Source organism: Ochotona princeps, chromosome 10 (genome assembly GCF_030435755.1).
Source record: "Ochotona princeps isolate mOchPri1 chromosome 10, mOchPri1.hap1, whole genome shotgun sequence".
NCBI classification, from domain to species: Eukaryota; Metazoa; Chordata; class Mammalia; order Lagomorpha; family Ochotonidae; genus Ochotona; species Ochotona princeps.
The window spans coordinates 36,845,286-36,860,384 of NC_080841.1; the positions used below are offsets into that span (position 1 = coordinate 36,845,286).

Consider the following 15,099-nt stretch of genomic DNA (forward strand, 5'->3'; position numbering starts at 1 on the left):
GGAGTTGCAATAAAGATCAATCAATCTGTCATCGATCGGCATTCGGTGTACTGCGTGTTGCCTTGTCTTGTCTCTGTGTGTTGCCTTGTGTTGGCTCACTGCGTTGTGCTTTCATGTAACCCTAGTCCCTCCGCTCAGCTCGGGGTACGTGGCGACGCGGGCGTTGCCAACACTAACTACTGTTTTTATTCAATTTTAAAATTTTGTAAATTATGTGTATAACAGAGCAACACTGCATATATGTGGGTAATTCAAAAAGTTCTTGATATTTGTTAAAAATTAAATTTGTTGTGGTGTAAAGAGTTCTGCTTACAGAAGGCTCCAAGAAAATGAAAAATGAATACTTGAAGATGAGTTTTTGAAAGTAAATATTTGACAAACTGCATAGATTTTTAATTTTTACAACAAAGCAAATATGTTTTAATTCCATTTTTTCAAAAAACTGTGTTTATTTGAGAGAGAAGGGGAAGGAGAGACAGCCCACTGTAGTAGGAAGTTTGAATCAGGAGTGCAGGGTTAAGGCAGGAACCCATTATGTGGAATGCAACCCGTTATGTGTCAAAATGTTAGATTTTTCAGGTGGAATTTTAATATTCCCATTACATATAAATGATGGATATTCCAGAGATAGCTAGTTAATCTCATTAGACAGATAATTAGCATATGTGATTACTAGCTTTACTATTAAAAATACAGTATTCTCATAATTATCTTTACTAGTATAGATGGCATAGTTTATTGCTGGTCAGTTTTCATGATTCCTATTCATTCTTCGATTATTTTGACATGTTCTGAAAATGAGATTGGTGTGCTTGTGATACATTTTGATAACCTTGATTTGTCTAAGGCAAGACAGCTATATAAAATTCATTAAAGGAGAGGATTAATTTTGAAAACTGTGACTTGTGAAAATAATATTTGAATATTTTAGCCTACACATCATTGTTCATACTCTATTTATTAAATACTCTGCAATTTGAAATTTTCCTGCTTTAGTAAAACTAATAACCAAAAAATATGGAACATATACAAATTTTTTAGTTGCCATGGAATATTTGTGCTAACAAAATAAAAGTAGTAGCTAATTGCATTTTGTAGTTTCCAACATATGTTCACATATTTGTCTCAAGTAGACTTAAGTCCAGTGTGATTATTTTTTTTTTAACTTCCACTTTATAATCTTGAAAATAGAGGCTCAGAAAGTTAGCTTCGCAGAATGATCTGTGAACAGTAAAATAATGTGGATTCGGAGTCTAAATAAGACAAGTAACCTCAGACCTTCTAGAGAAATCTCATTTGCAGCTGACCACATTCTGTTTAATAACTGTCCCAATCTGGGAAAGTAAGATTGGAGATGGTAAAAAGATGACTGAAGAAAAGCTACATTTTTGATGTTAGATGAGTAAGAATGTGACTAAATCTAACTAAAATACATCAATGTATGTGCCACTTGAAATGCTGAATTAGATAATTTGAGGAGTGTAGCAATCACCTTGGAAATAAAAATATTGCTGAAATGGACACAGTTGAATAGAAAGAAACATCCAAATTTTCCACTCATGTTGATTAGTGATGTAATTCTTAACTCACAGTTTTTACAATTTTCTTCAAATTTAAGTTTTCTCATAGTTTGAAAATATATATTGGGTCTCAATATAACTAAAACTAGATCATAAACTAAAACTAGTTAATAAAACTAGTTGAGTCTCACTATGCCAATACAGGGAGCTGTATGGATTTTCCAAAATTTCTCTCGCATGGAAACCTTGAATGCTAAATTTGGTTAGTTCTAGAAACTTAAGCGAATTTTCAAAGGTAATACATCTGCATGCATGATTTTTTTTTTCAGAATTCCAAACTTAGTGAAGGGACTATGGAACTATTTGTGCTCTGGTCTGAATCCTTTATCTCCTCAGATTCTTAGATGGAAGCATTAGGCCCATACTGTGGTCGTGCCTTCAGTAAGTTTTAAGGAGTGAAGTAGCTCAGGAGAATGGAGCACTACCATTGGGATGAGGAAGCCCCAGAGAACGGCCTGTTCACTGTGGGAACACAGCCAGAAATTAGTCCTTTCAAGCCAGGAAAAGGACTCTGGGAAAATTGAATTAGCTGGAACCTTGATCTTCTACTTCTCAGCCTTCAGACTGAGAAATGATTTCCTTTTGTTTAAGCTGAACAGTCTGTGGTATTCTGTTATGGTAGTCCAAGTTGATTAAGAATTGCATATATAATGCCCAGTTTCTGATTCTGTCATGATGCCAAATTCCCATTTTTTTTTTTTTTTTTTTTTGTAAATGATCTTTTCACTTGTAAAGTCATGGTCATGCCCTCCATGCTGTTAATTCGAAAAAGATTCCATAAAAGTGTTTCAAAGAAATTCAGTGCCATTGTAAAGTGAACACACATTTTACTCATTTCAGCTAGAATGGGCATTTGAAAAAAAAAATAGTTGTAAACACCTGTGCAAGACTCCTGTGATGTATTTCCTTTGCATGGAGGAAGCATACTGAACTCAGGAATCCTATATGCATTACAAATGTGTGTGAAATTTGCTAAAGTTTTAATCATAATTTATCAACGTGTACCTCTTGATATGATATGAGAGTTGTTAATATAACCATCTACTTGCATTGGTTATTCAACAACCCATCTTTATTTCTTCTATCAAGTTTAACTGAAGTCAGGCAAAGTATCCTCTGACCTTGGAAACTTGAAAGGTGTTTTTAAAGAGATATAGTTCATTTCTACTCCTGTACTAAAGCTCAGGACTTACTGTGACTAGGGTCACAATCAGGATTTTTCTCCAAAGCCCTGAGCCTCATCACTTTAATGCTAATTTCATACATCTTAGTGGAATTTCCATTCACATTTTAGCTATCTTTTTTGATCACATATATTTGGTATCTTTGTTGTGGAATCCTCAGAAACCTATTAAAAGTTTGAAGTTCATCTTCCAGTACTGTTTAAAGAGACCTTACTTGCATTTAATTGTAAGAAATAAAGAGAGAAGTTACTGAGTCATTCAAAACTCTCCTCAGATTCCCTGGCCTCTTCTCTCTAACTGCTTCATGACTTAGAATAGTCTAGCTCGACCATTCTTACAAAGATTAAAGATTTCTTCCAAGAGGTAGATAAATAAAAGTGTGTGACATTCAAGAGGAGACTTATTTCACTTAGTTAATGAACCAACATAAATACATCTGTAGATCTAGGTAATAATGTAACTGATGTGCAGTGTTTGTGAGTTAGTTTTTGAAAGATCACAAGTAAGTGCTATGCTTCTTTGGCCATACAGTTAGCACATCTTTGTATTGTTTGGAGGGCAGTCTCATCTTTGAGAAACTGTCACTAGGAAAATGGAAACCCTGGTAATAGCAATGCTGCTTTTTTCCCATCTCGTCTGAATTACCCAGTGCGATTCTGATCTGAGAGTAAATTCACACACACAGTATGTTTATGAGGTCACTTAGCTGAATTCTAGTGAAGAATTGGTAAAATAAATTATGCCTGGAAATTCATAGCTAAGACATTGTTATGAGGATAGACCGTGCTGCAAATAGATCAAGTAGGAGTAAATCTTTAGGGGAATGAGAAGGTATGTCTAAGAAATTGAAGCACGGAGGGCTGCGGGAGAGGACGTCTAGCTTGGATCCCGAACCCAGTCTGCCATGTGCCCATGGCTCATGGCGGGCTGGGCCCGGACATGCCTGGGTGCGGCCTGCTTCCTTCTGGGGTGAGTACGCCGAGGGGGGAGGCCTCCGTGACTGGGCATGTCCGGGACCCACCCAACACCCTCATTGGGTGGTGGGTGAACGGGATTGGGGAGGGGCGCAACCTCGGGCCTGCAGGATTTAACCTCCGGCTGCCAGAGGCGAGCCGAGGGCTGCGGGAGAGGACGTCTAGCTTGGATCCCGAACCCAGTCCGCCATGTGCCCATGGCTCATGGCGGGCTGGGCCCGGACATGCCTGGGTGCGGCCTGCTTCCTTCTGGGGTGAGTACGCCGAGGGGGGAGGCCTCCGTGACTGGGCATGTCCGGGACCCACCCAACACCCTCATTGGGTGGTGGGTGAACGGGATTGGGGAGGGGCGCAACCTCGGGCCTGCAGGATTTAACCTCCGGCTGCCAGAGGCGAGCCGAGGGCTGCGGGAGAGGACGTCTAGCTTGGATCCCGAACCCAGTCCGCCATGTGCCCATGGCTCATGGCGGGCTGGGCCCGGACATGCCTGGGTGCGGCCTGCTTCCTTCTGGGGTGAGTACGCCGAGGGGGGAGGCCTCCGTGACTGGGCATGTCCGGGACCCACCCAACACCCTCATTGGGTGGTGGGTGAACGGGATTGGGGAGGGGCGCAACCTCGGGCCTGCAGGATTTAACCTCCGGCTGCCAGAGGCGAGCCGAGGGCTGCGGGAGAGGACGTCTAGCTTGGATCCCGAACCCAGTCCGCCATGTGCCCATGGCTCATGGCGGGCTGGGCCAGGGCGGCCAGTGCGGCCATTTGGCGCCAGGCTGTGCCTGCTGGCCGCCCGGCCGGGGAGCTCTGGGGTATTGGACATCTGAATCGCTGCTGAGATAGCTCTAGAGTGACCCCACTGTTTCTGGGATCTGAGTCAATCCTAAAGATTCCCAATGCCAGTAACTCTTCCTTTGAAGAACTTCCAATCCCTTAATAATGCTGAGCTTTGAACACCTATCAAGTAAAAGATAAGCTCCGGCTTGTGTAGCAGGCTGGCACCTAATGGTCCTCGGAGCAACCACGTGCAGGTGCGTGATTTACAGCTAGGAACGGTCCCAATCTGGGATGCCACAGCTGAGATGAGGTTCCCACCAAGGGGTGTATGTGCTGGAATGGGGGCTGCGTTCTATCTAGGAAACAGTTGCAGTCACCCGAGGCACTAGTGTGGGCTGGGATTGGATGCACCAGGCCGGTTCAGATCCCAGCACCATCTGGTGTTATGGAGAAACAGGGTAGATGTGGGACTGACTAGGCTGGGTCTCAATCCCCTTCTGAGCCATGTGTGAGCTGTATGTGGGTATGGACGAGCCATGGCTGGGCTGAAACATCCAACAACAAGAGTCAGAATGGGGTGAAAGCCAGCCAGGAAAAGCCACTGTTCCTGCTAGGACAGGAGGTGAACTGAGTAGGGTTGGCTCAAGAACCCCCTGGCAAGCGCAAAATCTGGCATTGGGAGGGGTTCTGATGGAGGAGCCTGGGCAACTCCTCTGGCAGGACACAGTCCCTGCAGGTAAGCGCGAGAAGCCTGATTGGAAACAGCCCAGAATAGGCCATGGAAAGTTTCCCACTGGCATGCATTCGGCATGGGTCAGGAGCAGGCCAGGCTGAATCAGTTCATGTCATCCTCTGGCAAATCCGATCACCAGAACAGAGTGTGGAATGGGCCGGGTTTGGTTGCGACAAAACCAGTACACATTCTGGAACGCCAGGGCGTGGTTGCCTGTACTGGATATGAATGCAGCACCCATCCAGCACACTTGAGATCCAGGAAGGGAGGGGCAGAGCTGGCGGGGGGGTTAAGGGGCTGGTCCCCTCGCTGGACAACCACTCCCACTGGGGAGTGTTGGCTGGGATAGAGACAGACACGACTAAGCAAGGCTACAACACCTGTGCGCTGCATGTGGACAAGATCAGGGCCACAGCATCAGCTGGCAGAAGCTGGCACTGGGGACTAATTCTGTCGAGTCAAATCACAGGACCACCTAAAGAGTGCATAAACCGGGACAGAGAGACCTGGGAGGGAAAAAGTGGGTTCCCCCTTCTTGGGTCACTATTCCCGTGGGAGGGCATGAAAACTAGGACCGGGGCTGGGATGGCTAGACAGAGGCACTCAACAACATCTGTGAGGGCTGGATGGTTGAGTCGATTAGATAGAACTAAGCTTTAATACCCATTGACAAGTACCAGAGCCAAATGGGATGGGGGACAGACTGGTCTTCTGCTACACAAATTGGCAAACCAGGGTAGGGGGCAGGCTTGGTGGGGGTTATTGTGGGTCGCCCCGACTAGGCTGCAGCTACCACTGGTTGATGTAAGGGCCGAACCAGACTGGACTGCAACACCCATTGGTTCCAGTGCAACTCGGGACTGAAAACAGAACCAACACAGCAATTGCAACCACCAGCTGACCAGGGTGATGGACTGTGCCGGGCCCTGTGCTTGCTAGAACATACAAGAATCTGGTCTGGGAATACCTCAAAGTATCTTTGGAGATCTCCCCACTTGAACTGCTGGACTCAGAATTCTAACCAAGAAAAGACAGAAGACAGAATAGGACAATCATTCATCTCAGCTACATGTTGGCAGCGAAATATGGGACAAATGGAGACTTCATGATGGACCATATCAATCAGTGGACCACCTCATCGAGCGAAACTGGCAGTGACTCATAACTGGAGAACTATTAACTCCACTTGAGCACATATCTCAGAGCATGCCCCACATCCGAGACTTGGGGTGGGCGGGAAACCGGGTGGGGCTTCTCCCTCAATATCCCCTTTTACCTCAGATACATGATGGAAACAATATGGACATAATAGCATTGCCCACCTCCCTATCCCCCTGAACCTTTTTTTTTTTTTCTTCTCTTTCTTGATTTTCCTTCAACCATAGTTAACTATGTAAAGATTGTCAACAACAATACAATAAAATGGATTATAAAAAAAAAAAAAAAATTGAAGCGCCACGCAAAAATATACACAGTGAGAAGTAGTATATTATTCTGATCTAACCAAGAAGAATAGATGGATGATTTTAACTCAAACATTATAACAATAAATTGAACTAAATTCCATGTAATTGTTCTTAGTGTCTGAAGAGGGCATTAATACGTTGTTTGCTGATATATTCTTAAGGCTATTCAAACATAATTGTTCCTATCATTCTCAGAGTATCTAGGGCTGATTTAACAATATTAAATGCTTTGTAGTCTGTTCACATTCTTTTAAAATATGTTTATATGTTTTTGTTTAATTTGATTATTTGAAAGCCTATCAAAAATAAAGTTAAATACTATCACCTACGTTTTGGTAATAAAGAAATTAATATGATTTAAATAGCTGCCCACACCTCTCTCTCAGCAAGTCATCCTCTGCTACTATATATTTTCATTGGTAATTTGATACCAGAAAACCAACAATTACTACCTTTGGGGCACTTTCTAGTGCTTCCTATGAACAAAAACAAAAGTAAAGACACTGGGTGTATATAACATGTTCATTATAAAATAATTAAATACTGCAGATCATGGGAGAAAGACTGTTTATATCCTATAACCTGTAGTAATCAGTTGGTATGCGGCAGCTATCTTCTATACACTCTCATATAAAAGGTCAAAAAGTAAGAAAAAATATTTGAGATTACATTTGGATAGTTGTAATTTTGAAAATTGAGGTTATATCCTGAAAGACAATGGGCTTTAATTTTTGCCCATTGTCTTTCATGGTATGCATGCAGTTGGTAGTCTACTAGTTTCAGATTTTTGCCCTAAAACATCATGCATCTTTTTTTTTTGTAAATAAAGGTCATCTGGAAAACAACATTTTGAACTTTCTACTTTGTTAGAAGATTTACTAATTTATTCTGGAAGAGTTGCATGGGTGGGAGAACAGGGTAGGGAGAGATAGGAAAAGTGAAAGAGATATGATCTTCCATATGCTGTTTGCTTCCCAGATGGCCTCAACTGCCAGCTCTGAGCCAGGAGAATGGCAGGAACCAGTGCCCATATGGGATGCCTGCAACCCAGGCTGTACTTGCTATGCCACAACACAGGCCCCAAGCCTTTTCCTTTTAGAACTATACTTTCAGATTGACCTATTGATTACCAGTTATGAAACAGTAGATTTTTTAGAGTTGCATGACTGGTAGCAATTACATTCTGATTTTCACCCATGGTGACTAAATCATGTAATTTTGCTCATCACCATTTTTGTGGAGTTATAGCCCAGAGTCAGAATGTTTGGTACAGTGTGTCCATTCCTATGTATAGCCACATCCTAGATGAAACTGACAGTTCTATGCAATCTGTGATAGGTTCTTTTGACTCACTCTTGGTCAGTTTGATCATATGGTTAAGTGTTGTGATTTTTGTTTTAACAAGTTTCTTTGGTGGGACATGTTGTAGTTAGAAATAAGTTGGTTGCCTTAATATGTGAGTGCCAACTTTGTTGGAAAAAAATTCTTGAGTTATACTTTCAGTCTTTGAGATGCTATAGACATTTATGCTATACACTTGCAAGAAGTTCAGAGATGGGCATGGCGTGATAGCGTAGTGGTTAAGGTCCTCGCCTTACACACACCTGGATCCCAAATGGGCGCCGGTTCTAATCCTGGTGGCCCTGCTTTCCGTCCAGCTCCCTGATTGTGGCCTGGGAAAAGCAGTCGAGGACAGCCCAAAGCCTTGGGACCCTGCACCCACGTGGGAGACCCAGAAGAGGGTCTGGGTTCCTGGGTTCGGATTGGCTCAGCTCCAGCTGTTGTGGTCACTTAGAGAGAGAACCATCAAACAGAAGATCTTCCTCTCTGTCTCTCTTCCTCTCTGTATATCCACCTTTCCAATAAAAATAAATAAATCTTAAAAAAAAGTTCAGAGACCATCCAATGTTTTTTTTCCCCTCTTGGAAAATAATATTATTTTCTTTCTAAATATCTGTAAGGCTTACTTTTCTTTGTTTAATCTTTGAGGAGCTTCACTAAAAACTTTATAGTGCATGGTATATTAGAAAAAGTTCTAAGATATAAAAATTTGTCTTTCAGTGCTTACAGTGTACATAAAAAATATCTAATTTCCTTTTCTCCCACATGTAATTGTATGGTGGTGTCATATCTTGTCAGCTTGGGAAAGCATAACAAAAGACCATTGATTGGACTGAACAATAGAAATTTGTTTTCTTGCAATTCTAGGGGGGATAACAGCCCCAGATCAGGGTGAGAACTGATTGGATTCTGGATTTTCGTTGAGGTTCCTCTTTTCACTTGTAGATAGCCACCTCCTGACTCTGTGCTTATAGGAGACAGGGAGGGATTGTGAAAGGAGTGAAACTGAGATGGAGGATGAACCAGACAATGAAATATGTAAAGGGAAGGAGAGAGAGACAGAATAACTGTACAGTCTTTTTCCTCAGGCCCCATCCTGTTAGCTATTTAGCCTTCACTATTGCCATGAAAAACCTCTCTGCAAATGCAGCAATACTGGGGTTTGGGCTTTCAGCATCTGATCTGGAGAAAGGGGCTATAAACATTCAGCATATATATATGTGTCTTAAATATTTCTCTCACATTTTCTTTTCTGTTTCATGTTGTCTGTGTGTGTGTGTGTGTGTGTGTGTATGTGTGTGAACATTGTTTCTTCTGTGCTGACCAGTAATTTACTCATGTTTATTCTGCTCATGTTACTACTGATTGATTCATCTCTTTGATGTTTGCTTTTTGTTGGAGTATTGTCAGTTCACTCTACTTTTGTTGCTTTATTATATCCTTTTGATTTCTTCTGTTAACATGGTTTTTAAGATCCTAAAAAGCTCCTTTAAGCAATTTCTTAGCAATACAGTAGATGTGGATAAGATTTTAAGATAACTCGCTTTCACAGACTGTATATTACTTGTGAAACCATTTGTAAGAGTATAATACACTTATTGACAAGCAAGAACTATTCAGATTGTAATATCGTTTTGTCTGTTATAGAAAGATCTTCAAGATAGCCGGTTGATTCACTGTTAATTAGCTTAAGAATTTTAACTGTTTTTCATGTATCCATGTATATCGAAGTCAGGAATGATCTGCAATATGTTCTTGACTTTTTTTAATCTTAATGAGTACATTTGAAGTTCAGATGTCATTTCTGTGTTAGGCAATGTGAGGTGAGGCGTCTGCAAACATCACCTACATCAAATTGCTTCAACACTCATTAGAAAAGAAGGCAGTATTTGGGATAAGTATTATGTAGACCGGGTGCTGCAGAATGGCTAGATTCTAGCTACCATAACTTTCCCTCTGTCTTTTTAGTAGTGTCCTCTGTCCACAGATGTACATTTTCAGGCATTTTTGAATAACATGGATTTATAGGATTTATAACCTCCCAATGTGCACTCCACTCTCAGTAGCAGCTGGTTTCCTAAATGAATTGGCAACTTAGTATATCACAGAAATGTTTTGTTTTATTTTATGTGGTGCTAGAAATATTTTGCTTTTGAGCAGAAAATGAAAACCTTTGTGCCTGCAGTGGCTTTTGACAATTCTTTAAGTACCATCATTCTTATAAAAACACAAGATGTGGTTTGAATAATTTAGTGGTGCTCAAATGTCACATTTTTGAGACATCTATTTTATGACTTCCTGAGTATCTGAGCCAAATACCTCTTTGAAATTTAACAACTTGTGTCTCTACTTTCCTTGGTTAACAATAAATTGTTTTCCTCTTTGAATGAAAGTTACCATAACAGCTAGGCAAGCTTGAACTGTGGAAGTCAAATACCAAGCTCTAGTTTTCAACCATTTCAGTGTTTCAAACATGTGATATTTGGCAGCTCTAATTTAAGTCAAAATGAAGGTATGTTTCAAATAGCCATATTAGCACTATACATTGTAATTAGGCAAAATGATGACTATTTTGTACTGCTCATTCATTATTTACATGCAGTGGCAGTCTTGTACATTGTGATAAATTCGAGACTGTTTAGCTAGTTTCAGTTTTAGAAATGTTAATCTCACCAATTATGCTGAACTCTAATTCTGTGCTGACAAGAACTTCTCACAAAGAGGACTCACTCTCAACATGGGGATTTGACAGAAATAAAAATCCCCAAGATTTTATTTAAACTCATTGAATGTTTTCTTCACATCACCCTTTGATAACCATTCATTGTAAAATTGAAAGAGCAATTATCAAATTGGTCAGATCTGATTATTCCTGACAGGTTCTGTCTCTGCTGTCTGAGTACCCAGAATTGCAGAATTGAAGAGGAGTTGTTTGCTATCAGGGTCTATAAATCTGTCAAGATTTCTTTATTTCATGTGACATAGGTTTGGTTGCAAGTGAGAGAAACTTAATTTCTGACTAGGATCCTTTTGGTTGACAATAATCTAACTTACAGTGATTTCACAATAGAGCAGGGGGCAGGGAGGGATGTGGAAAGACTGATTAATGGGTGCTATGTACTAGTTAGATAGTAATAAAAAGTTCTGGTGTTCTGTTGCACAGTAGGATGACTGTCGATAGTGATCAAGTACTATGTGTTTCTCTTGAGAGAGAGAGAGAGAAAACTGTTAAATGTTTGAGCAGATAGATATCTTTATTCTGAGGGGACATTCCACAAAACTTACATGTACTGAAACCTGAGATGGCGCCTCATAAATATGTACAGTTCTTTGTGTTAATTAAAAATAAAAAGAAATGATGTAAAGAGACCTAATGGTTTATCAAAATGCACCAGACCAACAGTAGATTTTACTTTATTTTTCTTCACAGTGTTCATGGTTCTTTATCTTTGTGATCCTTGAATCTTTGGGCAGAGTTTTCTCGTAGACAGTGGTGCCAAGTCTCATACCTACAAATACCCATATTCAGAATAAAGGGGAATCTGATTGTCCATCCCTAAACTCCTGAATGGCTGGCCAACAAGAACTTCTTAGGTCATGTGGTCATGCCTGCCCATACCACATGGGCAGTAGAAAGACGAGTGTACAATGGTTTGTACCCAGCCTCCAGGAAGGTACCCATCCTGGAAGCTTCCGGTGCAGTAAGAGACAGTGAAGAGTTTGCACGTTCACAATGAATGCATGTTTGGAGTCACAACCTCAGTGCCTTTTACTCTTGTAGCACCCAGTCAGCATTATGATATGTGGAAGTGACTCTTAGAAACCCATGAGGTGTCTTTTGGTTTCTTTGTTTCTCCTTTTTTCTTCATCTTCCAATTCTCTGTGGATGCACATATCATTTATATGTAATGCAGTTTAATTGGAGGTAAATTGTTGATATTTAACCCCTGTTCTTAGCGGTTACACTTTGAGTCAGAAATTTTCTTTTAGGCATGAGGTGGAAAAATGATTTAGATTACTAGTCAGAACATCCTTTCCTTCTGGGATCAATGTTTTGTGTATGTGTATGCCTAATGACGTGTGAAAAAGTACACAGAATTCTTTTGTGATTAGGTTTCTCAAGTGTAATTACATTTTTCTTAGCACTTAGGAAATAAATGGCATTAGAAAAAATTCACATCTACAACTTTGTTATTCAAATCAGAGATATGTATAAATATTTTATACAAATACCTGAATGTTTAAAATATATTCTGTCGGGCCCGGCGGCATGGCCTAGCGGCTAAAGTCCTCGCCTTGAACGCGCTGGGATCCCATATGGGCGCCGGTTCTAATCCCGGCAGCTCTGCTTCCCATCCAGCTCCCTGCCTGTGGCCTGGGAAAGCAGTCGAGGATGGCCCAAATGCTTTGGGACCCTGCACCCGCGTGGGAGACCTGGAAGAGGTTCCTGGTTCCCAGCATTGGATCGGCATGCACCGGCCCGTTGCGGCTCACTTGGGGAGTGAATCATTGGACGGAAGATCTTCCTCTCTGTCTCTCCTCCTCTCTGTATATCTGACTTTGTAATAAACTGAATAAATCTTTAAAAAATAAAATATATTCTGTCGAGTGACTCTTAAAATTGATGAACACAAATGGATTTTATGATAAAAAACTATTCAATTATAATTGGCCAATAATTTTTCCAGACTTTCTAAAGCCAAATTGTCTTTTATGACATTATGATATCTTTATTGAGTGAGAAAGATATTCCATAAAGATTTTGGGCTAAACACCATGGCAATGCCAATAATAAGAATCTAAACAAAAGAAAAATTTAATAAGCCAAAAAAGGGGAAATGTAAAATTTCCATTCCTAAAATAATCACTTGAGAGCAGGTTCTGATCTAATCTTATTTTTAATTTGTGGTTACTCAAGTAATTATAGCTCAAGCTTTCAGTAAATATTTCTAAAAGGGACATTTTTGTTTTGTTGCCAGTTATAAAAGTATCATTACTGTGGTTGAAAAGACTTGTCTATGGAATGTATTTGCTTCTAATTTTACATATTTAACATTTCTTCTATAATTGGTTACTAGTTATTTATACTATCATGTAACACATATAATTACATTAATTAGCATACATATAATGCTAATTGTATATATTTATCTTTGATTATTTCCTTCAAATGTTATACAGACACCTTGACAGCATTGAAGGCTACTAAATTTTAAAATTTCCACATTTCTTTAAATGCAGAATTGTAGAAACAAGACTTTTGTTCTTGATGTACATTGTTCCTTATCTTTGCAGGAGGATACAGATCATAATTATTATATATCTCGAATATATGGTCCGTCAGACTCTGCCAGCCGGGATCTGTGGGTGAACATAGACCAAATGGAAAAAGACAAGGTGAAGATTCATGGAATATTATCCAATACGCATCGACAAGCTGCAGTAAGTGCCTTAACCATCATTCCTTCACTAACTTGCTGTTATGATTGTTTTGCAAGTATATTCAATTCTATCAGTGCAATTTAGATTAGTATACTACATTTTGGATAGTAACAAAAATGAATTATTTTGATAAACCACTATGAATTGAACCAATTTTAATATGTCTGAGGAATTATATATACTCAATACACTGCTGGTGTTTATATTGGGTTATCTTTAGTTTTTTTTAATGAGGGAGTTTATGGTACACTTTAAGACATGTACATGAATGTGTTAGCTTCCATCTTATATACACTTATTTCTCCTTTACTTTGAGCAGTATTCAACCCAAAATACTATTATTCAGATAATATATGAGGGTGCCTCAAATAGCTTGTGAATGAAGTTGGCTTTGTGGGATAGCAGGTTCAGACACTGTTTAGGGTGCCTGCATCCTATATCAAAGTGCTTGATCCCATTTTGGCTATTCCATACTTTTGATTCATTTCCTTAACAACATGCCTGAGAGGCAGCAGATGACGGTTCAGAAGCTTGAGTCCTGCATGTGAGACCTGGATGACGCTCCTAGTGTCCTGGTTCTTGGATTCAGCCTGACCCATCCCTAGCTGTGGCCAACACTTAGAGCATTTGCGGGGTGAACCAGAAGGTAGAAATCTGTCTGTCTCCCTCTTTCTGTGTCTGTGTTTTAAATAATAAATGAATGGTTTTTGAAAGTTTATGAAAAATAGAGTTAAATTACTTTGATACAAAGGTTTTTGAGAACTGTATTGTTTTAACAGCTCAGACTTCCCATGAACTTTTTGAAAACTTCATTTGTACACTGAATTATGATCTAGAATATATCAAATTAGTATTAGCTAATCAAGAATTATCATGTATTTGAAAGAAAAAGACACGGAAACATAAAGGTCTTCCATCCATGTATTTATGCCCCAAATGCCCACAGTACACAGGATGAAGCCAGGCAGAAACCAGGAGCTGGGAACTCAGGTGGCATTTTCCACATGGGTGGCAGGGACCAACTGTGTCAGTTAACAATGTGCTGCCTCACTGAGTGAGCATCAGCAGGACTGTTGGGATTAAAGCTAAGAAGTGAACCTGGGAATTCAACATGGCCCCCCCAAAGGCATCTCAACCACTACGGCAACTGCCTGCATGAAAAGTTGACATTTTGAGCTTACTGTCAGTATTACTAAGTGTGTTTCTTTACAAGAATTATTTATCTGTTCTGTGGTGTTGATTCAGCATCTGTGACAATTAGGAGAGGGTATTATCCCATCTTTTCCCATCCAACGTGGTCATTGTTGTATGTGCCAAACTGAATACTAAAACGGGTTATTCTTTTCAGTCTTCACAATCCTGTGACTCAAGAGGTAATATTAAAGTAATACACATGAGAAAACTGAACTTTGGACACGTAAACTTTTTAAGATTCTCCCACTAATTATGGTAAAACTAGCGTATATAAGTGTTACACTATATGCCTAAAATTGATCATATCTACTTCTCCAAATGTTATGTTGTAATTGTTTTATAGTAATTCCACATTTAATATCTCAAAAGTTATTTGGCTTCACTGACCTGCATAAAGGACATTTTTTTTCATCATT

General features: G+C 40.0%; 1 protein-coding gene across 1 annotated transcript in view; it reads left to right on the forward strand.

Annotated features, from left to right (window-relative positions):
• The window catches only part of PLXDC2 (plexin domain containing 2), a 415,329-nt gene that overhangs the window by 201,938 nt on the left and 198,292 nt on the right, over nucleotides 1–15,099 (forward strand). Inside the window, exon 3 of the mRNA XM_004578559.3 lies at nucleotides 13,343–13,489. Coding sequence (XP_004578616.2) covers nucleotides 13,343–13,489 — 147 coding nt within the window. The remainder of the gene's footprint in view (nucleotides 1–13,342; nucleotides 13,490–15,099) is intronic.